Here is a 26,708-nt window from a genome sequence, read left to right as displayed (position 1 = left end):
TGTACCACAGACTTTCCCGGTTTCCGTAAAGATGGCGAATATTATTAAGAATGAATGGGAAAAGCTTGGTCCTTTATTTTCTCCTTCCTTTAAAAAATTATTCCCGGTTCCGGACTCTCAATTGGCGTTGTGGGGTTCTGTCCTCAAGGTTGGATGGCGCTATCTCCACGCTTGCTAAGCGTACTACTATCCCACTTGAGGGATAGTTCGTTGTTTAAAGAGCCCATCGATAAGAAAATAGAAACTATGTTAAGAAAGATGTTTCAACATACGGATATTTGTTTCAACTGGCAGCAGCTGTTGCTGTATCCGCTACCTACTGTTGCGACTCCTTATCTTAGTTGATCGAGGTGGAGGGTCCCCTTGACGTGATTCAGGAAAAAATTAAGACCTTAAGCGTAGCTAATTCTTTTGTTTGTGATGCAAATATGCAGATTATTCGCCTGAATGCTAAGACTTCATGTTTTTCTGTTCAAGCCCGTAGGGCACTCTGACTGAAAGCCTGGTCGGCGGACATGACTTCGAAGTCGAGACTTCTTTCCCTCCCATTTAAGGGAAGGATTCTATTTGGTCCAGGCCTGGAAGCAATTCTCTCCACGGTTACGGGAGGCAAAGGTTCCTTTTTACCGCAGGATAAGAAGAACAAACCTAAAGGACAAGGTCCTAATTTTCGTTTGGATAAATCCCAACGTCAGCAGGCCTCCGCAAAGCCTGAAAAGCCTGAGCAATCCATGGGGACTTGGAAGCCGGCTCAGTCCTAGATTAAGTCCAAGCAAAACAAGAAGCCCGCCGAGACAAAGTTGGCATGAAGGGGTGGCCCCCAATCCGCCTATGCATCTGGTAGGGGGCAGATTATCGCTTTTTTCGGACGCTTCGTTTGGGGACGTGCAAGACCTGTGGGTCCTGGAGGTCATCTCTCAGGGATACAGGATAGGTTTCAAGTCTCATCCACCCAGGGGCAGATTCCTCTTGTCAAACCTGTCTTCAAGGCCAGAAAAATGAGAAGCCTTTCAGGGGTGCGTGAGGGATCTCTCCTCCCTGGGAGTCATTGTACTGGTACCTCTTGCAGAAAGATGTCTTGGATACTACTCAAACCTTTTTGTGGTCCCGAAGAAGGAGGGAACCTTCCGCCCGATTCTGGACCTAAAGTGCCTAAACAAATTCCTTGCTGTCCCCTCGTTCAAGATGGAGACAGTAAGGTCCATCCTTCCCTTAGTTCAGGAAGGACCGTTCATGACCACAAAAGATCTGAATGTTCACGTTCACGTTCCAATACACAAGGAACACTTCAAGTTCCTAAGGTTTGCATTCCTGGACCAGCACTTCCAGTTTATTGCTCTTCCGTTTGGTCTAGCTACTGCTCCAAGAGTTTTACGAAGGTTCTAGGGGCACTTGCAGTGGCCAGAACCAGAGTAGCGCCATACTTGGACAATATTTTGGTTCAAGCACCATCCTGTCGTCTGGCAGTGGACCATTTGAAAGATCTTCTATTTCTTCTTCGATCTCATGGATGGAAGATAAACTTAGAAAAGAGTTCTCTTATTCCCAGTACCAGGGTGGAATTCCTGGGTACTATAATAGACTCCATATTCAGGAAGATATTCCTTACAGACCAGAGACGTTACAAGCTAACTTCCGCTTGTCTTGCCCTCCAGACCTCCTTAAGGCCCTCTGTGGCTCAGTGTATGGAGGTGATTGGTCTCATGGTGTCCAGCATGGACATCATTCCTTTTGCCAGGTTCCATCTCAGACCACTTCAGCTGTGCATGCTGAGACAGTGGAACGGCAATTATTCGGATCTGTCTCAACAGATTTCTCTGGATAACCGGTCGAGAGAATCGCTCTCTTGGTGGCTCTGTCCAAATCTCCTGTCCCAAGGGATATCGTTCTTGAGACCATCCTGCGAGATTGTGACTACGGACGCAAGTCTGTCAGGATGGGGAGCTATTTGGGCTGTCAGGAAGGCACAGCAGGGCCTGTGGACTCGAGAAGAATCTCCTCCCGATCAACATTTTGGAACTTTGCGCGATCTTCAATGCTCTGAAAGTTTGGCCTCTTCTGGGTTCGTCCCAGTTTCAGATTTCAACCAGACAACATAACCTTGGTGGCTTACATCAACCATCAGGGAGAACGAGGAGCTCCCTAGCAATGACGGAAGTATCTTGGATTCTGGAATCGGTGGAGGCCCACCACTGCTCGCTGTCAGCGATCCACATTCCGGGTGTGGACAACAGGGAAGCGGATTTCCTCAGCAGACAATCCTTTCATCCGGGGGAATGGTCTCTCCATCCCAAGGTGTTTGCGGAGATTTGCAACAGATGGGGGACGCCGGATATAGATCTCATAGCGTCCCAACTCAATTTCAAGCTACCCAGATATGGGTCGAAGTCCAGGGATCCTCAGGCAGAGCTAATAGATGCATTAGCAGTGCCTTGGAGGTTCTATCTAATTTACATTTTTCCTCCTTTACCACTTCTTCCTTGTGTAGTGGCTCGCATCAAGCAGGAGCAAGCATCAGTGATACTGATTGCGCCATCGTGGCCATGAAGGATGTGGTTCACGGACCTGGTGGGGATGTCCTTATCTTCTCCATGGAGGTTACTGTGTCACAGGGATCTGCTGGAACAGGGTCTCAAAATCTAGATTCTCTGAGGCCGACTGTGTGGAGATTGAATGCTTAGTCTTCGCCAAGAGAGGTTTCTCTGAGAGGGTTGACACTCTCTCATTCAGGCTTGTAAGCCGGTTACTCGTCGCTTCGTCCATAAGGTATGAGCTTACTTGTTCTGGTGTGAAGAGCGTGGTTTCACCTGGCATAAGGTCAAGGCTGTCAGGATTCTTTCCTTTCTCCAGAAAGGTCTGGAGAAGGACCTTTCTGCCAGTTCCCTTAGGGCACAGATTTTGGCCCTTTCAGTTTTGCTGCACAAGAGACTCGCTGAGCTCCCTGACGTGCAATCCTTCGTTAAGGCTCTGATTAGGATCAGACCTGTGTTTAGATCTAACGCTCCACCTTGGAGTTTGAATCTTGCTCTTAAGTTTTTGCAACAGGCTCTGTGTGAGCCTATGCATTAGGTTGACATTAAATTTGCATTAGGTTGCTTTGGCACGCAGAGTTTCTGAAATGGCTGCCTTGCAATCTGAGCCTCCTTATCTGATGTTCCACTCTGATAAAGCTGTTCTACGTACCCGCTTGAGTTTTTCTCCCTAAGGTGGTGTCTGATCGTAACATCAATCAGGAGATTGTGGTTCCTTCCTTGTGTCCTAATCCTCCTCCTTCGAAGGAACGTTTACTTCATAATCTGGATGTTCGAGCTTTGAAGTTTTATCTTCAAGCTACGAAGGATTTTAGACCAACGTCGTCCTTGTTTGTTATCTACTCTGGGAAGTGTAAGGGTCTGAAGACCGCTTTGACTTCCTTATCTTTTTGGTTGAGGAGTGTTATACGCTTATCTTACGAGTCAGCAGGACTTAGACCTCCTCAGAGGATTACTACTCATTCTACTAGAGCGGTTGCTTCCTGTTGGGCCTTTAATAATGAGGCCTCTATGGATCAGATTTGTAAGGCGGCTACCTGGTCCTCCTTACATACTTTTTAAAAATTCTACAAATTTGACGTTTTTGCTTCGGCTGAAGCAGCTTTTGGGGTATCTTTGCCTCCTCCTGGTGGCCAGGTTCAGTATTTCCCAAAAGTAAGGAATGATGCCGTAGACTCTCCTCATACAGAAGGAAATTAAATTATCAGGTAAGCATAATTTATGTTTTTGCATATCCAGATCAAGTAGTCCTGCACCAGAATTACCATGGAAATCAGTTTATCTGGTAATTGTGGGAATAATGGGTTTGTATGCATGCCAACATTTTTATGTTGCCTTCCCTTGAAATCTTTAGAATTGTAACTGTTTTTTCCTTTCCCTACAACAGATATGTGGATTTTAGCCATTGTGAAGTTGAGCTTTGTTTACTTGTTGATTGCTGTTTGCCCATAAACCTGTCTCAAGAGGCAGATCAATCTTTGTGATGCTTGTGCTTCTTTTATGATTTACAGTCTTGAGATCTTCTGTTGCTATCTCATCCAGTTCTCCTGGGGGTCTCATGTTTCTCAGGGATAATCCCGAGTTTGCATCCTTTATGTAATAATCATTACCCAAAATACTGTTGTAATTTATTGATCAGAGTGCTGACACAATCCCATAGTTATGGGTATGTCTAGGAACCATCCAAGGAAGCATATGTAAAAATTCTAGTATTCTGCATCATCTTTTACAATGGTCCATAGAAAATACCAATTTACAACTTTGTTCTTCCTTAGATAAATAATATTACTCATTGAGGGGACTAAAATTTTCTCTTGACCCTCAAAATTTAGTAGGAAGAAATAATCTGCTTGTGTTGGTTTGTCAAACAGGTCAAGTAAAAAAAAATGGTTAAACCAATTAAGTTGATTTTTTTTTTTTTTTTTTTTTTTTTTTTTTTTTTTTAGGGACACGAAACCCAAAATTTCTTTCTTTCATAATTCATACAGAGCTTACGATTTTAAAAGAAGTTTCCAATTTACTTCTATTATCAAATTTGCTTTGTTGTCATGTTATTCTTCATTTAAGAGATATCTAGATAGGTAGTGTGCACATGTGTGGAGCACATTGTTGCAAGACTTGAAGAAACGTGCACACTCCTGAACTTACATTCCTGCTTTTCAACAAAGAATATCAAGAAAACTAAATTTGATAATAGAAGTAAAGTGGGAAGTTTAAAGATGAAAATTTAAACATTTTAAAGTTAGTTTAAAAGGATTTTTATTATTTTTCCTTGTTTTCTGGCCTGATTTCTAAAGACTGGTCTATCCATGTTAAGAAATGTTATTTGTTTAAGATCTGATGCCTTGTATCTCTTGGTTAAATTTGTATAACAGCACTTATAGGCTATACCTGAGGTGGATACTCATATTTATACAATATCAAAACATTTTGTGGTTCTTTAAAAGCGGTTATTTAAAGAAAAAATATTATGGCCTATAAAATAGACTGCTTCATTTTGCAGGATCTATTACTGCCCAGCAGTTGTGGTTGTATGGGTTATTAATTTAAAGTGTGGATGAATTCGCTCCAAGAGCTTATTGTCCAGTCTACGTATATGCATTCCTACAGCCTGTTTGTATTTTACTTATTACAGCTTGTATTAGCCCTGATTTTCACTAGGGCTATGAAAGGCTGATACTTTTGCAGTGAAAATGTCCATTTCCAGTTTTTGATCATTTGGGTTGCCCACAATCAAATGTATTTCAGTGACTCAGTAAAATACATTTAAAGGCTCAGCAGCAGATTTGGCAGCTTGTCGCACATTTGGATATTAATTAATTTTTTCAAGAAGCGTTCTAGTATAATTTAAGGTTCACCCTGATTGGTACATACTTTGTGCTTGTGTTTCTCAAAGGTTATTTTGAGCGCAGACCCCTTTGTCCTTTTCTCTAAAAAGGTTGCTTCTTGGCTGAGGGTAAATTACGTAATCAGGAGGGGATAAGTAGAAGTAGCACCCAGCCCATGAGAATTTTGGGAAGCATTTCTCCAACATAGGTGTGTCCGGTCCACGGCGTCATCCTTACTTGTGGGATATTCTCTTCCCCAACAGGAAATGGCAAAGAGCCCAGCAAAGCTGGTCACATGATCCCTCCTAGGCTCCGCCTACCCCAGTCATTCTCTTTGCCGTTGTACAGGCAACATCTCCACGGAGATGGCTTAGAGTTTTTTAGTGTTTAACTGTAGTTTTTATTATTCAATCAAGAGTTTGTTATTTTAAAATAGTGCTGGTATGTACTATTTACTCAGAAACAGAAAAGAGATGAAGATTTCTGTTTGTATGAGGAAAATGATTTTAGCAACCGTCACTAAAATCCATGGCTGTTCCACACAGGACTGTTGAGAGCAATTAACTTCAGTTGGGGGAACAGTGAGCAGTCTCTTGCTGCTTGAGGTATGACACATTCTAACAAGACGATGTAATGCTGGAAGCTGTCATTTTCCCTATGGGATCCGGTAAGCCATGTTTATTAAGATAGTAAATAAGGGCTTCACAAGGGCTTATTAAGACTGTAGACTTTTTCTGGGCTAAATCGATTCATTATTAACACATATTTAGCCTTGAGGAATCATTTAATCTGGGTATTTTGATAAGATTATATCGGCAGGCACTGTTTTAGACACCTTATTCTTTAGGGGCTTTCCCAAATCATAGGCAGAGCCTCATTTTCGCGCCGGTGTTGCGCACTTGTTTTTGAGAGGCATGACATGCAGTCGCATGTGTGAGGAGCTCTGATACCTAGAAAAGACTTTCTGAAGGCGTCATTTGGTATCGTATTCCCCTTTGGGCTTGGTTGGGTCTCAGCAAAGCAGATACCAGGGACTGTAAAGGGGTTAAAGTTAAAAACGGCTCCGGTTCCGTTATTTTAAGGGTTAAAGCTTCCAAATTTGCTGTGCAATACTTTTAAGGCTTTAAGACACTGGGGTGAAATTTTGGTGAATTTTGAACAATTCCTTCATATTTTTTCGCAATTGCAGTAATAAAGTGTGTTCAGTTTAAAATTTAAAGTGACAGTAACGGTTTTATTTTAAAACGTTTTTTGTACTTTGTTATCAAGTTTATGCCTGTTTAACATGTCTGAACTACCAGATAGACTGTGTTCTGAATGTGGGGAAGCCAGAGTTCCTTCTCATTTAAATAAATGTGATTTATGTGACAATGACAATGATGCCCAAGATGATTCCTCAAGTGAGGGGAGTAAGCATGGTACTGCATCATTCCCTCCTTCGTCTACACGAGTCTTGCCCACTCAGGAGGCCCCTAGTACATCTAGCGCGCCAATACTCCTTACTATGCAACTATTAACGGCTGTAATGGATAATTCTGTCAAAAACATTTTAGCCAAAATGAACACTTATCAGCGTAAGCGCGACTGCTCTGTTTTAGATACTGAAGAGCATGACGACGCTGATAATAATGGTTCTGAAGGGCCCCTAAACCAGTCTGATGGGGCCAGGGAGGTTTTGTCTGAGGGAGAAATTACTGATTCAGGGAACATTTCTCAACAAGCTGAACCTGATGTGATTACGTTTAAATTTAAGTTGGAACATCTCCGCATTCTGCTTAAGGAGGTATTATCCACTCTGGATGATTGTGACAAGTTGGTTATCCCAGAGAAACTATGTAAAATGGACAAGTTCCTAGAGGTCCCGGGGCTCCCAGAAGCTTTTCCTATACCCAAGCGGGTGGCGGACATTGTAAATAAAGAATGGGAAAGGCCCGGTATTCCTTTCGTCCCTCCCCCCATATTTAAAAAATTGTTTCCTATGGTCGACCCCAGAAAGGACTTATGGCAGACAGTCCCCAAGGTCGAGGGAGCGGTTTCCACCTTAAACAAACGCACCACTATACCCATGGAAGATAGTTGCGCTTTCAAAGATCCTATGGATAAAAAATTAGAAGGTTTACTTAAAAAGATGTTTGTTCAGCAGGGTTACCTTCTACAACCAATTTCATGCATTGTCCCTGTCGCTACAGCCGCGTGTTTCTGGTTCGATGAGCTGGTAAAGGCGGTCGATAGTGATTCTCCTCCTTATGAGGAGATTATGGACAGAATCAATGCTCTCAAATTGGCTAATTCTTTCACCTTAGACGCCACTTTGCAATTGGCTAGGTTAGCGGCTAAGAATTCTGGGTTTGCTATTGTGGCGCGCAGAGCGCTTTGGTTGAAATCTTGGTCAGCTGATGCGTCTTCCAAGAACAAGCTACTTAACATTCCTTTCAAGGGGAAAACGCTGTTTGGCCCTGACTTGAAAGAGATTATCTCTGATATCACTGGGGGTAAGGGCCACGCCCTTCCTCAGGATCGGCCTTTCAAGGCCAAAAATAAACCTATTTTTCGTCCCTTTCGTAGAAACGGACCAGCCCAAAGTGCTACGTCCTCTAAGCAAGAGGGTAATACTTCTCAAGCCAAGCCAGCTTGGAGACCAATGCAAGGCTGGAACAAGGGAAAGCAGGCCAAGAAACCTGCCACTGCTACCAAGACAGCATGAAATGTTGGCCCCCGATCCGGGACCGGATCTGGTGGGGGGCAGACTCTCTCTCTTCGCTCAGGCTTGGGCAAGAGATGTTCTGGATCCTTGGGCGCTAGAAATAGTCTCCCAAGGTTATTTTCTGGAGTTCAAGGGGCTTCCCCCAAGGGGGAGGTTCCACAGGTCTCAGTTGTCTTCAGACCACATAAAAAGACAGGCATTCTTACATTGTGTAGAAGACCTGTTAAAAATGGGAGTGATTCATCCTGTTCCATTAGAAGAACAAGGGATGGGGTTCTACTCCAATCTGTTCATAGTTCCCAAAAAAGAGGGAACGTTCAGACCAATCTTAGATCTCAAGATCTTGAACAAGTTTCTCAAGGTTCCATCGTTCAAGATGGAAACCATTCGAACAATTCTTCCTTCCATCCAGGAAGGTCAATTCATGACCACGGTGGATTTAAAGGATGCGTATCTACATATTCCTATCCACAAGGAACATCATCGGTTCCTAAGGTTCGCATTCCTGGACAAGCATTACCAGTTCGTGGCGCTTCCTTTCGGATTAGCCACTGCGCCAAGGATTTTCACAAAGGTACTAGGGTCCCTTCTAGCTGTGCTAAGACCAAGGGGCATTGCCGTAGTACCTTACTTGGACGACATTCTGATTCAAGCGTCGTCCCTTCCTCAAGCAAAGGCTCACACGGACATTGTCCTGGCCTTTCTCAGATCTCACGGATGGAAAGTGAACGTGGAAAAGGGTTCTCTATCTCCGTCAACAAGGGTTCCCTTCTTGGGAACAATAATAGACTCCTTAGAAATGAGGATTTTTCTGACAGAAGCCAGAAAAACAAAACTTCTAGACTCTTGTCGGATACTTCATTCCGTTCCTCTTCCTTCCATAGCGCAGTGCATGGAAGTGATAGGTTTGATGGTAGCGGCAATGGACATAGTTCCTTTTGCGCGCATTCATCTAAGACCATTACAACTGTGCATGCTCAGTCAGTGGAATGGGGACTATACAGACTTGTCTCCGAAGATACAAGTAGATCAGAGGACCAGAGACTCACTCCGTTGGTGGCTGTCCCTGGACAACCTGTCACAAGGGATGACCTTCCGCAGACCAGAGTGGGTCATCGTCACGACCGACGCCAGTCTGATGGGCTGGGGCGCGGTCTGGGGATCCCTGAAAGCTCAGGGTCTTTGGTCTCGGGAAGAATCTCTTCTACCGATAAATATTCTGGAACTGAGAGCGATATTCAATGCTCTCAAAGCTTGGCCTCAGCTAGCGAGGGCCAAGTTCATACGGTTTCAATCAGACAACATGACAACTGTTGCGTACATCAACCATCAGGGGGGAACAAGGAGTTCCCTAGCGATGGAAGAAGTGACCAAAATCATTCTATGGGCGGAGTCTCACTCCTGCCACCTGTCTGCTATCCACATCCCAGGAGTGGAAAATTGGGAAGCGGATTTTCTGAGTCGTCAGACATTGCATCCGGGGGAGTGGGAACTCCATCCGGAAATCTTTGCCCAAGTCACTCAACTGTGGGGCATTCCAGACATGGATCTGATGGCCTCTCGTCAGAACTTCAAAGTTCCTTGCTACGGGTCCAGATCCAGGGATCCCAAGGCGGCTCTAGTGGATGCACTAGTAGCACCTTGGACCTTCAAACTAGCTTATGTGTTCCCGCCGTTTCCTCTCATCCCCAGGCTGGTAGCCAGGATCAATCAGGAGAGGGCGTCGGTGATCTTGATAGCTCCTGCGTGGCCACGCAGGACTTGGTATGCAGATCTGGTGAATATGTCATCGGCTCCACCATGGAAGCTACCTTTGAGACGGGACCTTCTTGTTCAGGGTCCGTTCGAACATCCGAATCTGGTCTCACTCCAGCTGACTGCTTGGAGATTGAACGCTTGATCTTATCGAAGCGAGGGTTCTCAGATTCTGTTATCGATACTCTTGTTCAGGCCAGAAAGCCTGTAACTAGAAAGATTTACCACAAAATTTGGAAAAAATATATCTGTTGGTGTGAATCTAAAGGATTCCCTTGGGACAAGGTTAAGATTCCTAAGATTCTATCCTTCCTTCAAGAAGGATTGGAAAAAGGATTATCTGCAAGTTCCCTGAAGGGACAGATTTCTGCCTTGTCTGTGTTACTTCACAAAAAGCTGGCAGCTGTGCCAGATGTTCAAGTCTTTGTTCAGGCTCTGGTCAGAATCAAGCCTGTTTACAAACCTTTGACTCCTCCTTGGAGTCTCAACTTAGTTCTTTCAGTTCTTCAGGGGGTTCCGTTTGAACCCTTACATTCCGTTGATATTAAGTTATTATCTTGGAAAGTTTTGTTTTTGGTTGCAATTTCTTCTGCTCGAAGAGTTTCAGAATTATCTGCTCTGCAGTGTTCTCCTCCTTATCTGGTGTTCCATGCAGATAAGGTGGTTTTACGTACTAAACCTGGTTTTCTTCCAAAAGTTGTTTCTAACAAAAACATTAACCAGGAGATTATCGTACCTTCTCTGTGTCCGAAACCAGTTTCGAAGAAGGAACGTTTGTTGCACAATTTGGATGTTGTTCGCGCTCTAAAATTCTATTTAGATGCTACAAAGGATTTTAGACAAACATCTTCCTTGTTTGTTGTTTATTCCGGTAAAAGGAGAGGTCAAAAAGCAACTTCTACCTCTCTCTCTTTTTGGATTAAAAGCATCATCAGATTGGCTTACGAGACTGCCGGACGGCAGCCTCCCGAAAGAATCACAGCTCATTCCACTAGGGCTGTGGCTTCCACATGGGCCTTCAAGAACGAGGCTTCTGTTGATCAGATATGTAGGGCAGCGACTTGGTCTTCACTGCACACTTTTACCAAATTTTACAAGTTTGATACTTTTGCTTCTTCTGAGGCTATTTTTGGGAGAAAGGTTTTGCAAGCCGTGGTGCCTTCCATTTAGGTGACCTGATTTGCTCCCTCCCTTCATCCGTGTCCTAAAGCTTTGGTATTGGTTCCCACAAGTAAGGATGACGCCGTGGACCGGACACACCTATGTTGGAGAAAACAGAATTTATGTTTACCTGATAAATTACTTTCTCCAACGGTGTGTCCGGTCCACGGCCCGCCCTGGTTTTTTAATCAGGTCTGATATTTTATTTTCTTTAACTACAGTCACCACGGTATCATATGGTTTCTCCTATGCAAATATTCCTCCTTAACGTCGGTCGAATGACTGGGGTAGGCGGAGCCTAGGAGGGATCATGTGACCAGCTTTGCTGGGCTCTTTGCCATTTCCTGTTGGGGAAGAGAATATCCCACAAGTAAGGATGACGCCGTGGACCGGACACACCGTTGGAGAAAGTAATTTATCAGGTAAACATAAATTCTGTTTTTACCTAAGTACAGTGAAAAAATGGATTTATTGGTAATTATAAACCTGTTTTTTAGCATCCTTGGTTACAGTTACTACTGTGCCATTCAAACACCACTTGTATACCCCCTTAAATTTAATCCACTTAAAATTATATCCTGAAAAATATATTTCCTTCCATAAGGCAGGGAGAGTCCACGACTTAATTCCTTACTGTTGGGAAATACAACACCTGGCCACCAGGAGGAGGCAAAGACACCCCAGCCAAAGGCTTAAATATCCCTCCCACTTAACCTATCCCCCAATTCTTTGCCTTTCGTCACTATAGGAGGTGGCAGAGAAGTGTCAAAAGATTTGGATAGTCCTGTAATGGGTATGTTCCCTTCAAGAAAGGACTGGAGTTTTAGGTAATCGTATCAATCTCTCAGTGAGAGTATTAATGAAAGTTAAAGTCTGGAGATGCAGGGAAAGTTTTTCTGCGAACCCATCCAGACTGTCGCCTAACAGCTCCCGAGCAATCAGTGTTGACGAGTTTCACTGCTTGCTGTTACACACTCAAGTCCATGTCAGAGCGTCGCTGTAAGACTGTCACACTTGAGAGGCTGTGCCTGTTCCACAGCATGGATCCTGGAGGCTAAGAGCGTTTTATATTTCTTTCATGTAATTGGCAAGAGTCCATGAGCTAGTTACATATGGGATATACATTCCTACCAGGAGGGGCAAAGTTTCCCAAGCCTAAAAATGCCTATAAATACACCCCCCACCACACCCACAATTCCGTTTTACAAACTTTGCCTCCTATGGAGGTGGTGAAGTAAGTTTGTGCTAGATTTCTACGTTGATATGCGCTTCTCAGCATGCTGAAGCCCGGTTCATCTCAGAGTGCAGTGAATGACAGAGGGATGTGAAGGGAGTTTTACCTATTGAATACAATGGTCATCCTAACGGGGATCTATTTCATAGGTTCTCCGTTATCGGTCGTAGAGATTCATCTCCTACCTCGCTTTTCAAATCGACAATATACTGTTATATATCATTACCTCTACTGATTCTCGTTTCAGTACTGGTTTTGACTTTATGTAGATGAGTGTCTTTTGGTAAGTATGTTTTCTTTTATTTAAGACACTCTCAGCTATGGTTTCGCACTTTATATGTAAAGTTCTAAATACATGTTTTGTACTTATATTTGCCATGATTCAGGTTAATCAGTATACAGGTAGCCCTCCGTTTACGCCGGGGTTAGGTTCCAGAAGGAATGGTTGTAAATCGAAACCGTTGTAAATTGAAACCGAGTTTATAATGTAAGTCAATGGGAAGTGAGGGATATAGGTTCCAAGCTCCTCTCAAAATTGTCATAAGTAACCCCTAATACATTATTTTTAAAGCTTTGAAATGAAGACTTTAAATGCTAAACAGCATTATAAACCTATAAAATAATCACACAACACAGAATATATAATTAAACTAAGTTAAATGAACAAAAACATTTGCTAAACAGCATTATAAACCTAATAAAATAATCACACAACACAGACTTCACTTGCATTTTTCTGCAAACAGTTATTTCTATGCATTCCAATCTAGACTGATTTATAGACGGGAAGATCTTGTTCCTTTGAAATCTGCTTTATAGCTCAGGTCTGGTTAAACTGATTAATTTCAGCTTGCTTGGCTTTGCTGCAACACAAGCAGACAGCTCCACCTACTGGCTATTTTAATAAATGCACTGCTTCTCAATGCTTTTCAATAGCAGTCACATGACTGGAAAAAAGGTTATTATTCTGAAACGGTGTAAATTGAACCGTTGTAAAACGAGGGTCACCTGTATTTCCTTTTTGCAGACTGTCAGTTTCATTTTGGGAAATGCATATAAAAATTAAAAAAAATTAAAAAAAAAAGAATTTTTTTTTTACCTGAAATTTTTAAATTGACTTTCTTTCTAAATTGCGGGCTGTTAGGCTCGCGGGAGCGCAAAATGCTATAATTTATTGTGTCAGTTTTGGCGCGAGACTTTTTTGGCGCAAGAATTACGTTTGTTGACGTAATTTCGTCATTTCCGGCGTCTTAGTTGGCGGTGGTTGCGTCATCTATGACACTCGTGTTTGTTGCAGACATTCTTGGCGCCAAAAAATATTTTGTCAGTTGTGGGCGTCATACTTGGCGCCAGACTTTTGACATTATTTAAGTCTTTATTTCATTTTGCTTCTGGTTTCCAGAGGCTTATTTTGTTTGCTTTTTTACCCATTCCTGAAACTGTCATATAAGGAAATTGATAATTTTGCTTTATATGTTGTTTTTTCTATTACATATTGCAAGATGTCTCAATCTGACCCTGTATCAGAATCTACTATTGGAATCCTGCTGCCTGATGTCAGTTCTACCAAAGCTAAGTGCATTTGTTGTAAACTTGTGGTAACTGTTCCTCCGGCTGTAGTTTGTGATAGTTGTCATGATAAACTTTCAAATGCAGACAATATTTCCATTAGTAGTAATTAATTACCTGTTGTTATTCCTTCAACATCTAATGTTCAGGATATTCCTGTTAATGTGAGAGAATTTGTTTCTAATTCCATTCAGAAGGCTTTGTCATTCCATCTTCTAATAAACGTAAAAGGTCTTTTAAAACTTCTCATAAAATTGATGAATTTTTGAATGACCGCCAACATTCTGATTTATCTATCTCTGATGAGGATCTATCTGGTTCAGAAGATTCTGCCTCAGATATTGACACTGACAAATCTTCATACTTATTTAAAATGGAGTATATTCGTTCCTTATTAAAAGAGGTGTTGATTGCATTAGATATGGAGGAGACTAGTCCTCTTGATATTAAAACTAGTAAATGTTTAAATTCGTTTTTTAAACCTCATGTAGTTATTCCAGAGGTTTTTCCAGTTCCTGATGCTATTTCAGATGTAATTTCTAGGGAATGGAATAGACTGGGTACTTCTTTTACTCCTTCAAGGTTTAAGAAACTGTATCCTTTGCCAACTGATAGATTGGAGTTTTGGGAAAAGATCCCCAAAGTTGATGGGGCCATCTCTACTCTTGCTAAACATACTACTATTCCTTAGGCATTAGTATAGTACTTCTTTTAAAGATCCTTTAGATAGGAAACTTGAATCTTATCTAAGGAAGGCTTATTTATGTTCAGGCCATCTTCTTAGGCCTGCTATTTCTTTGGCTGATGTTGCTGCTGCTTCAACTTTTTGGTTGGAAACTTTAGCACAACAAGTACCAGATCATAATGTGTATAGCATTGTTAAGTTAATTCCACATGCTAATAATTTAATTTGTGATGCCATTTTTGATATTAGAATTGATGTCAGATATGTCTTTAGCTATATTAGCTAGAAGAGCTTTATGGCTTAAATCTTTGAATGCTGATATGACTTCTAAATCAACGTTGCCATCTTTCTTTCCAAGGTAATAAATTATTTGGTTCTCAGTTGGATTCTATTATTTCAACTGTCACTGGAGGGAAGGGAGCTTTTTTGCCTCAGAATAAAAAATCTAAGGGTAAATTTAAGGCTGCTAACCGTTTCCGTTCCTTTCGTCAAAATAAGGAACAGAAACCGAATCCTTCCCCTAAGGGAAAGGTTTCTAATTGGAAGCCTTCTCCAGTCTGGAATAAATCCAAGCCATTTAAAGATCTAAATCAGCCCCCAAGTCCGCATGAAGGTGCAGCCCTCATTCCAGCGCAGCTGGTGGGGGCAGACTAAGATGTTTGGATCAATTCTATCCAAAATCATTGGATTCAGAACATTGTTTCTCAAGGGTACAGAATAGGTTTTAAAGTAAGACCGCCTGTGAAAAGTTTCTTTCTCTCACGCATTCCAGTGAACCCAGTAAAGGCTCAGGCTCTCCTGAAGTGTTTCAGACCTGGAGTTATCTGGGGTAATTGTGCCAGTTCCTTTTCAGGAACGGGGTCTGGGGTTTTATTCAAATCTGTTCATTGTTCCAAAGAAGGAGAATTCTTTCAGACCAGTTCTGGATCTAAAAATGTTGAATCCTTATGTAAGAATACCTACATTCAAAATGGTGACTATAAGGACTATTCTGCCTTTTGTTCAGCAAGGGCATTATATGTCTACAATAGACTTACAGGATGCATATCTTCATATTCCGATTCATCCAGATCACTATCAGTTCCTGAGATTCTCTTTTCTAGACAAGCATTACCAATTTGTTGCTCTTCCTTTTGGCCTAGCAACAGCTCCAAGGATCTTTTCAAAGGTTCTCGGTGCCCTACTCTCTGTAATCAGAGAGCAGGGTATTGCGGTGTTTCCTTATTTGGACGATATCTTGGTACTCGCTCAGTCTTTACGTTCTGCAGAATCTCACACGAATCAACTAGTGTTGTTTCTTCAAAGACATGGTTGGAGGATCAATTTACCAAAAAGTTCTTTGATTCCTCAGACAAGGGTAACCTTTTTAGGTTTCCAAATAGATTCAGTATCCATAACTTTGTCTCTAACAGACAAGAGATGTCTGAAATTGGTTGTAGCTTGTCGGAACCTTCAGTCTCAATCATTCCCTTCAGTAGCTATGTGCATGGAGGTTTTAGGTCTCATGACTGCAGCATCGGACACGATCCCCTTTGCTCGTTTTCACATGAGACCTCTTCGGCTTTGTATGCTGAACCAATGATGCAGGGATTATACTAAGAAATCACAATTAATATCCTTAAATCCCAATGTTCGACTATCTCTGACTTGGTGATTAGATCACCATTGTATAGTTCAAGGGGTCTCTTTTATTCGTCCAACCTGGACTGTGATCACAACAGATGCGAGTCTTTCAGGTTGGGGAGCTGTCTGGAGATCTCTGACAGCGCAGGGGGTTTGGAAATCTCAAGAGGCGAGATTACCTATCAATATTTTGGAACTCTGTGCGATTCTCAGAGCTCTTCAGTTTTGGCCTCTTCTGAAGAGAGAACAGTTTGTTTTTCAGACAGACAATGTCACAACCGTGGCGTATGTCAATCAAGGTTTGACTCACAGTCCTCAAGCTATGAAAGAAGTATCTCAGATACTTGCATGGGCGGAATCCAGCTCCTGTCTAATTTCTGCGGTCCATATCCCAGGTATAGACAATTGGGAAGCGGATTATCTCTGTCGCCAGACTTTTCATCCGGGAGAATGGTCTCTTCACCCAGAGGTGTTTTTTCAGATTGTTCAGATGTGGGGGTTTCCAGAAATAGATCTGATGGCTTCTCATCTAAACAGGAAACTTCCCAGGTATCTGTCCAGGGATCCTCAGGCGGAAGCAGTGGATGCGTTGACACTTCCTTGGCGCTATCAACCTGCTTATATCTTTCCGCCTCTAGTTCTTCTTCCAAGAGTGATTTCCAAAATCATAATGGAGCGTTCATTGTACTGCTGGTGGCTCCAGCATGACCACACAGGTTTTGGTATGCGGATCTTGTTCGGATGTCCAGTTGCCAACCTTGGGCACTTCCGTTAAGGCCAGACCTTCTATCTCAAGGCCCATTTTTCCATCAGTATCTCAAATCATTCAATTTGAAGGTATGGAGATTAAACGCTTAGTGCTTAGTCATAGATGTTTCTCTGACTTGGTGATTAATACTATGTTGCAGGCCCGTAAATCTGTGTCTGGAAAGATTTATTACCGAGTTTGGTAGACTTACATTTCATGGTGTTCTTCTCATAAATTCTCTTGGCATTCTTTTAGAATTCCTAGAATTTTACAGTTTGTTCAGGATGGTTTAGATAAGGGTTTGTCTGCAAGTTCCTTGAAAGGACAAATCTCTGCTCTTTCTGTTCTGTTCCACAGAAAAATTGCTAATCTTCCTGATATTCATTGTTTTGTACAGGCTTTGGTTCGTATCAAGCATGTCATTAAAGCAATCTCTCCTCCTTGGAGTCTTAATTTGGTTTTGAAGGCTTTACAGGCTCCTCCGTTTGAGCCTATGCATTCTCTGGACATTAAATTACTTTCTTGGAAAGTATTGCTTCTTTTGGCCATCTCTTCTGCTAGAAGAGTTTCTGAATTATCTGCTCTTTCTTGTGAGTCTCCTTTTCTGATTTTTCATCAGGATAAAGTGGTTTTGCAGACTTCATTTGCATTTTTACCTAAAGTTGTGAATTCCAACAACATTAGTAGAGAAATTGTTGTCCCTTCGTTGTGTCCTAACTCTAAGAATTCTCTGGAGAGATCTTTATATTCTTTGAAATATGTTGAAGCTACTAAAGATTTCAGAAAGACTTCTAGTCTATTTGTTATCTTTTCTGGTTCTAGGAAAGGTCAGAAGGCTTCTGCCATTTCTTTGGCATCTTGGTTAAAGCTTTTGATTCATCATGCTTATTTGGAGTCGGTAAATCCCCGCCTCAGAGGATTACGGCTCATTCTACTAGATCAGTCTCCACTTCGTGGGCCTTTAAGAATGACGCTTCTGTTGATCAGATTTGCAAAGCAGCAACTTGGTCTTCTTTGCATACTTTTACTAAATTCTACCATTTTGATGTTTTCTCTTCTTCAGAAGCAGTTTTTGGTAGAAAAGTACTTCAGGCAGCTGTTTCAGTTTGATTCTTCTGCTTATAATTTCAGTTTTTTTCATTATAAAGATGAAAACACTTGATTTGGGTTGTGGAATAATTTTTCAGCGGAATTGGCTGTCTTTATTTTTATCCCTCCCTCTCTAGTGACTCTTGCGTGGAGTTCCACATCTTGGGTACTTGCTATCCCATACGTCACTAGCTCATGGACTCTTGCCAATTACATGAAAGAAAACATAATTTATGTAAGAATTTACCTGATAAATTAATTTCTTTCATATTGACAAGAGTCCATGAGACCCACCCTTTTTATGGTGGTTATGATTTTTTTGTATAAAGCACAATTATTCCAATTCCTTGTTGATGCTTTTGCTCATTTCTTATCACCCCACTTCTTGGCTATTTGTTAAACTGAATTGTGGGTGTGGTGGGGGGGTGTATTTATAGGCATTTTGAGGTTTGGGAAACTTTGCCCCTCCTGGTAGGAATGTATATCCCATACGTCACTAGCTCATGGACTCTTGCCAATATGAAATAAATTAATTTGTCAGGTAAATTCTTACATAAATTGTTATTCACTTTTGCTATACAGGCTCACAATGTGGATCCAATGTGGAGTGTTGCGCAGCTCATAATAGCTTAGCACCTTTTTCATAGCAGGGGAAGTCCTGTTCTACGCACCACGTGACCGGGTGCGGTCTTTTCATTTTCCTACGATCCTGCTGTGGACATCACCCCCAAGGAGAGCGTTTTCACGGTTAGCTGCCTGGGTCTAGGAGGTGGTGAGTGCCCCAGCCATTGGGATTATAAAGGTGCCGTTTTTTTTTTCTAATAAAAGCGTTTTATTTTTTTTTGTCTGTCCTGATGTGGATATATATTAGTTATGGAGGACTCTGATACTACATTAGAAGGTTCTGCTCCTTCTGTACTGATTAATAATTCCTTTTTATATTGTGAGGAGTCCATGGTTTGCTCGCCTGCTCAATTTTGTTCCATTAGCCCAAGCACTGTTCTAAAGTCTAAAAAGTTCTTTAGAAGGGAGTTCTAAAGAAGGGGAGACAAGCCTACTAATACTTATAGTGTTATTAGCCGCTCTGAGCCGTCTACCTCTCAGGAATATGTGTCCCGAGAGATTACTACCCTTTATACGTTATCCGCTACACATGCAGCTCCCCGCAGCTCAACTAATCCTTGATCTGGAGGGGTTTTTTTCCCTGCGGACTTTACCGCACAGTTACAATCGGCGGTGTCTGTGGCCCTGAGGGCCTTACCTCCCTCTAGCAAACGCAAGAGAAAGGTTAAACATAGTTCTCCTGACCTAGAGTCATCTAAATATTTGTCGGATTTAGCTACTAAGTCCCAGCTATCAGAGGACGAGTTAACCTCTGTAGCTTCACAGGGTGAACTTTCTGAGTCGGAGACTTCAGTTTCTAAACCTCCTTCAGTGGAGGAACCCTCCTTTAGATTTAAATTTGAGCACCTGTGTTTTGTTTTTGTTTTTTAAAGGAGTTTCTGTCTATGCTACGGGTTCCAGAGGCTAAACTCCCTGAGGACCCTAAGATCCCTAAATTAGACAGGGTTTATGAAGACAGGAAGGTCCCTCTGACTTTTCCTGTGCCAGTTAAGATGAACATTTTAAGTAACGAATGGGAAAGAATATGAACTTCTTTTTCCCCCTAGTCTACTTTTAAAAAATGATTCCCGGTCCCTGACTCTCAATTAGATTTGTGGGGCTCCCATCCCTAAGGTGGATGGTGCTATTTCTACACTGGCTAAGCATGCTACTATCCCTCTGGAGGATAGTTCTTCTTTTAAAGACCCTATGGACAAGAAAATGGAAACTTTTCTGAGGAAATGTTTCAACATGCAGGGTTTTTATTTCAACCGGCGGCAGCTGGAGCCGCTACCTATTTATTAAGGTGGAGACTCCCCTCGAGGATATTCAGGAGTGAATTAAAGCTCTGAGAATTGCTAACTCTTTGATTTGTGACGCGAATATGCAGATTATTTGCCTAAATGCAAAGGCTTCTGGTTTTGGGGTTCTAGCCCTGGGCTCTCTGGTTGAAGTCTTAGTCTGCGAATATGACTTTTAAATCCAGACTCCTTTCTCTTCCTTTCAAGGGGAAGATTTTAGTCCAGGGCTGGACTCCATTATTTCTATGGTTACCGGAGGGAAAGGTGCCTTCCTACCGCAGGATAAGAATACGCCTAAGGGACAGCAATTATCTAATTATCGTACCTTTCGTTCTGACAAATCACAACGATCGCAATCCTCATCCAAGTCCGAGCAGCCCAAGAGTACTTGGAAGCCAGCTCAGTCATGGAATAAGTCCAAAAAGAATAAGAAGCCTGCAGATAACAAATTGACATGAAGGGGTGGCTCCCAATCTGGGATCGGATCGTGTAGGGGGCAGACTGTATCTTTTTTCAGACACTTGGTTCCAGTATGTACAGGATCCTTGGGTCCTGGAGGTTGTATCTTAGGGATATCGGATAGGATTAAAATCTCATCCGCCCAGGGGCAGATTCCTACTCTCCAGGCTGTCTACAAGATCAGAAAAGAGGACTGCCTTTTTGGGTTGCATACGGTATCTCTCCTCTCTAGTAGTAATTGTCCCAGTACCTACAGCAGAAAGAGGTTTGGGGTTTTATTAAAACCTTTTTGTGGTTCCAAAAAAGGAGGGACGTTTTCGGCCAATTCTGGACTTAAAGTGCGTTCCCTCTTTCAAGATGTAGACAATACGGTCAATCCTTCCTCTGGCCAGGAAGGACCGTTTATGACCACCATAGACCTGAAGGATGCATACCATCACGTTCTGATACACAGGGAACATTTTGACCAGCAGTTCATAGCTCTTTCATTTGGCCTAGCTACTGCTCCAAGGATATTTTTGAAGGTTCTGGGGGCTCTTCTAGCTGTTGCCAGAACACGAGGTATTGCAGTAGCGCCTTACCTGGACAATATTTTGGTACAGACACCATCTTTTCGTCTAGCGAAGAACACTCAGAGTCCCTTCTCAGTCTTCTTCGATCACATGTATGGAAGATAAACTTGGAAAAGAGTTCTCTTACTCCAAGTACAAAGGTGAATTTCCTGGGGACAATAATAGATTCAATATCCATGAGAATATTTCTCACAGATCAGAGACGTTACAAGTGTCTTGCCCTCCAGGCCTCCTTGAAGGCTTGGCCCCTTCTGGGTTCGTCCCAGTTTATCAGATTTAAATCAGACAATATAACCTTGGTTGCCTACATCAACCATCAAAGGGGAACGAGAAGTCCCTTGGCGATGAGAGAAGTATCTCAGATACTAGAGTTGGCGGAGACTCGCAGATGTACGCTGTCAGCGATCCAAATTCCGGGTGTGGACAACTGGGAAGCAGACTTCCTCAGCAGGCAATCCTTTCACCCAGGGAAATGGTTTCTCCACCGAGGTGTTTGCAGAGATATGTAGCGAGTCGGGGACTCCGCAAATAGATACCATGCATTCTGCCTCAATACCAAGCTACCCAGGTACGGGTCGAGGGATCCGCAGGCGGAACTGATAGATGCCCTATCAGTACCATGGAGGTTTAGACTCATATCTTTTTCCTCCATTATCGCTTCTCCCTTGTGTGGTGGCTCGCATCAAGCAGGAGCGAGGATCAGTGAATTTTCGGATCTGGTGGGGATGTCGTTATCTTCTCAGTGGAGGTTACCTTGTCGCAGAGATCTGCCCATACGGGGTCCCTTCATTCATCAAAATTTAGATTTTTCTTAGGCTGACTGCGTGGAGATTGACCGCTTAGTCTTCGCCAAGAGCGGTTTTTCTGAGAGGTTTGTTGACACTCTCATTCAGGCTCGTAAGCCGATTACTCGTCGCATCTACCATAAGGTGTGGAGAGCTTACTTGTTCTGGTGTGAAGAGCGTGGTTTCGTCTGGCATAAGGTCAAGGCTTCCAGGATTCTTTCTCCAGAAAGGTCTGGAGAAAGGCCTCTCTGCCAGTTCCCTGAGGGGACAGGTTTCGGCCCTTTCGGTTTTGCGTATCTGGTGGGGATGTCGTCATCTTCTCAGTGGAGGTTACCTTGTCGCAGAGATCTGCGGATGCAAGAGGTCCCTTCATTCATCAAAATCTAGATTCTCTGAGGCTGACTGTGTGGAGATTGAACACTTAGTCTTAGCCTAGAGAGGGTTTTCTGAGAGTGTTATCGACACTGGTTCAAGCTCGTAAGCTAGTTACTTGTCATATCTATCATAAAGTGTGGAGAACTTACTTGTACTGGTGTAAAGAGCGTGGATTTTCCTGGTTAATTTTGCCATAATTTTATCTTTTCTCCAGGATTACCTGGAGAAGGGTCTATCTGCTAGTTCCCTGAAGGGACAGATATCGGCCCTGTCGGTGTTCCTGCACAACAGATTGGCTGAGCTTCCGGATGTGCAGTCCTTTGTTAAGGCTCTCACTAGGATCAGACCTGTGTTTAGATCTGGGGCTCCGTCTTGGAGGCTCAATCTTGTTCTTAGTGTTTTACAGCAGGCTCCGTTGTAGCCAATGCATTCTGTTGACATTAAATTGTTATCTTGGAAGGTTCTTTTTTTGCTGGCTATTACCTCTGCGCGCAGAGTTTCTGAGATTTCTGCTTTTCAATGTGACCCCCCCTTATCTGGTTTTCCATTCTGATAAGGCGGTTTTACGCACTAAATTAGGGTTCCTCCCTATGGTGGTGTCAGATCGTAACATTAATCAAGAAATTGTTGTTCCTTCCTTGTGTTCTAATCCTTCTTCCGCGAAGGAACGTTTGCTTCACAATCTAGATGTGGTTCGTGCCTTCAAGTTCTGTCTTCAGGCTTCTAAGGAATTCAGACAATCTTCCTCTTTGTTTGTCATCTATACGGGGAAGTGTAAGGGGCAGAAGGCTACTACAACTTCCCTATGTTTCTGGTTGAGAAGTGTCATCCACTTAGCTTATGAGACAGCGGGGAGACAGCCTCCTGAGAGAATAATGGCTCATTCCACTAGCGCAGTGGCTTCCTCCTGGACTTTTAAGAATGAAGCCTCTATGGATCAGATTTGTAAGGCGGTTACTTGGTGCTCCTTACACACTTTTTCTAAATTTTATAAGTTTGATGTGTTTGCTTCAAATAAAGCAGCTTTTGGGAGAAAATGTTTATAGGTTGTGGTGCCCTCAGAATATGGTCCGCCTCTTTTTGTTACCTTCTGTTATTCCTTCATTGTCCTCTGGAGCTTGGGTATAGTTTTCCCAATAGTAAGGAATGAAGTTGTGGACTCTCCCTGCCTTATAGAAGGAAAACATAATTTATGCTTACCAGATAAATTTGTTTTCTTCCTGGCAGGGAGAGTCCACGACCCCGCCCGTAATTTAATTTTTGTTAGGCGACTCCCTTTTTATATTATTTCTTTTGGCACCTTTATACCCTGATGTTTCTCCTACTTTTCCTTGTTCCCTCGGCAGAATGACTGGGGGGATAGGGGAAGTGGGAGGGATATTTAAGCATTTGGCTGGGGTGTCTTTATCTCCTCCTGGTGGCCAGGTGTTGTATTTCCCAACAGTAAGGAATTAAGTCATGGACTCTTCCTGCCGGGAAGGAAAGGAATTTATCTGGTAAGCATAAATTATGTTTTATTTTATTTTTTTGTAATGCACAATCTTGTATTTGTTTATTGCCATTAATTAATACTTAAACGATAGATAATTCCTTTATTACCAATTCCCTAGTTTTGCATAACCAACACTGTTGTATTAAAGGAATAGTCTAGTCAAAATTAAGCAACTCTCTAATTTACTCCTATTATCAATTTTTCTTTATTTGAAAGTAAGCTTAGGAGCCAGCCCATTTTTGGTTCAGCACCTGGGTAGTGCATGCTGATTGGTGGCTACATTTAGACAACAATCGGAAAGTGCTACCAAGGTTCTGAACCAAAAATGGGCCGGCTCCTATGCTTACATTCCTGCTTTTCAAATAAAGATAGCAAGAGAATGAATAAAAATTGATAATAGGAATAAATTAGAAAGTTACTTTAAAATTGCCTGCTCTATCTGAATCATATTTTAATTTTGACTAGACTATCCCTTTTAATATGCTTTTTACCTCTATGGTTACCTGTATCGAAGTCCCTGCATACTTCCCCTTATCTCAGTGCTTTTTGCAATTTTGATTTTTAGCTGATCAGTGCTGGTTCTTGTACAACCATTATTCTCCTTGGGAGTGAGCACAATGTTATGTGGCACAAATAGCCTACCACTGTCTTACTGTTGTGCAATATTTAACCCTTTGAGTGCTAATGATGGCTCTGAGCCGTCACAGAGTTTCTCACTCTGGTGCTAATGACGGCTCAGAGCCGTCATGAGCACTCTCCCACCTTGAGGGAGATCTGGGGGCTCCTTACTGCTCCTACCCCGGCAATCATGCCTGTAGAGTGACAGGCATCGCTGGGGCGTCACGCGCAATTACGTGATGACGTCACAGCGCAACTTTATTTATACTTAACAATGTTAAGTATAGGAGGAGGGGGCATGCTGCTTAGAAGCCTGTATCTCAGGCATCTAAGCAGCTACAGACTCCCAAGACCCATTGTTGGAAAGCTAATTGCTTAACCTTTCCAATAGTGTACGTCTTGGGGGTCTGTAAAAAAAAAAGTTTTCAAAAATAAAATATTAGCACCCAGGTGGGAAATGGCTTAGCAGCCAAAGGGTTAAAGAGCTAATAAAAAAAATCACTGAGATAAAAGGCGGTCTGCAGGGTCTTAGAAACAGGCAATCTTATATGTTATAAAGTATATTAAAGGGCCAGTGTACACTGAAATCATGGATAAATATACCAATAGTACATGCTCTAACCTTCTAAATGAGATATAATATAGGTCCAAATGCAGTGCAACCTTTATGAACTCAATAAGAATGTATGAATTATTTAATCAGACCAAAACTTTCACTGTATTTGAAATTCCAGGTAAAACACTGTAAGCATTATAAACATTTGACCTCATTTGAAGCCATGCTAGCATAAAGGCTTTGGCTACGAAAAATGACTGAAACTCTCAGACTGCATAATACGAGGCCATTATAAGATTTTAAAGCTTAAAGTTAATAATTCCCTTTAAACTAGACCGCCTGTCAGTCGGTAATTTACCCCTGTCCATCCTCCATTCCCTTTAAACATCAGTCTATCAGCATCAAACAGAATACTGTGTGTGGATCAGCTCCATATAACGGAGACCGGCAATGTATGCTCTATGCAGCAGTAGCCTATGACATACGGCCCAGATTAGATGAAGACTATGCTTCACATATCGTGGGCTGGCTTGCACAAACCTGGCCCTGCATCAGTGCAAAGCAGTGGGATACCAGTTCCAAAATTGTTATGCTGTTCATTACCTTAGATTCTAAAAAAAAATATTTTGGGTTTTCATATTCCTTTAACCTCTACAAAGTGGGTTAATGACATAAAGTACTGCTTAGGAGCCACAGAGAGTTGCTAGTTTCAAGTGGAAACGACTGGTAAGGCAATGAGCAGAGGTATTTGTGTGATTGCTTCTGCCGATTGGCCAGCTGACACGTTAATCATTAAAGTACCTTTCCTGACCTCACTGTCTGACCTTGGCCTAAACTCAGATGCATTACCCTATTTCCACATCACAGGACACCCCATGTGTTTCCTTAAAAACCTACACTGATAAACTGCCCATTTGTAATCACAGATATTAGGTCATCTGATTAGAAACTCCCACCACTACATCATTTATTCCAAATATTACTGTCCCATGCAGCCCAACCAAAAAAAATAAAAAAAATTCTAATAAAAAAATAATACAAATAAAGACTCAGAGGAAGTGACCTTAGAGGGGCATGTTACTTGTCACAAAAACTGATTAAGTTAAGGTTTTGGAATCCTGAGTACAATCCTATGACATTTGAACCGATTGTATCTTTGAACTTGTCTTCAACTAACTTGAATTCGAATATAAATACCTTGAATATTGTAATTTTATTGTGCTTTATATTTTCACAGGTGGTTATGGCATTACTCAAATACTGGCCCAAAACCCACAGTCCAAAAGAAGTCATGTTTTTAAATGAGCTAGAGGAAATTTTAGATGTTATAGAGCCTTCAGAATTTGTAAAGGTGATGGAACCTCTCTTTCGACAGCTTGCAAAGTGTGTTTCAAGTCCACATTTTCAGGTATTACTTTATGAATCAAATATATTACTTTCATATATTGCCCTTTGTTAATGTATAATATTTAATATATATTATCCACAATTATTATTATATCTACAAAAATTGTATGGTTAATTATAATGTGGCAATTTTAATCTTTTATGTATGTTTCTATGTAGATATTAGTTATATGCCAGGTAATATTGATGACCTAATTTGAATCAGTGTCACATAACAACAGAATAAAAAAAAAAAATTGACAATAGAATCCAGTCCACCAGATGTATGTACATGAAAGGTTAATAGACAATAAATGTTGTAAGAGAGCCAATATGGTGGTCTTAAATCTTCTGGTGGGCTAACTGTTCTCTTGGCTAGCTCTTCTGCTTATGTGAAAACTGCATAGCTGAGCTATTTTGTAGAAGTCTATTTGCATCTGTTCTTTCCCCATGCATGTTGGTCTGAAAGCGGTTTCTACTGTAAGAGACATAAAACCCAGATTCTTCTTTCGTAATACAGATAGAACATACTATTTTAAACAACTTTCTAATTTATTTCTATTAGATTTTCTTCGCTTTCTTGTTATCCTTTGTTGAAAAGCAGGCAGGTAAGTTTAGGAGTGGGCACATGTCT

General features: G+C 41.9%; 1 protein-coding gene across 3 annotated transcripts in view; it reads left to right on the top strand.

Annotated features, from left to right (window-relative positions):
• Positions 1–26,708, top strand: part of PPP2R5C (protein phosphatase 2 regulatory subunit B'gamma) — a 488,552-nt gene that overhangs the window by 317,625 nt on the left and 144,219 nt on the right. For all 3 annotated transcript variants that reach the window (XM_053697445.1, XM_053697446.1, XM_053697447.1), the window contains one exon: positions 25,926–26,096. In XM_053697445.1, coding sequence (XP_053553420.1) covers positions 25,926–26,096 — 171 coding nt within the window. The remainder of the gene's footprint in view (positions 1–25,925; positions 26,097–26,708) is intronic.

Source organism: Bombina bombina, chromosome 1 (genome assembly GCF_027579735.1).
Source record: "Bombina bombina isolate aBomBom1 chromosome 1, aBomBom1.pri, whole genome shotgun sequence".
In the NCBI taxonomy this organism is placed as follows: Eukaryota; Metazoa; Chordata; class Amphibia; order Anura; family Bombinatoridae; genus Bombina; species Bombina bombina.
The sequence above is the reverse complement of the archived record's forward strand: the minus strand, read 5'-3'. Positions and strand labels throughout refer to the sequence as shown.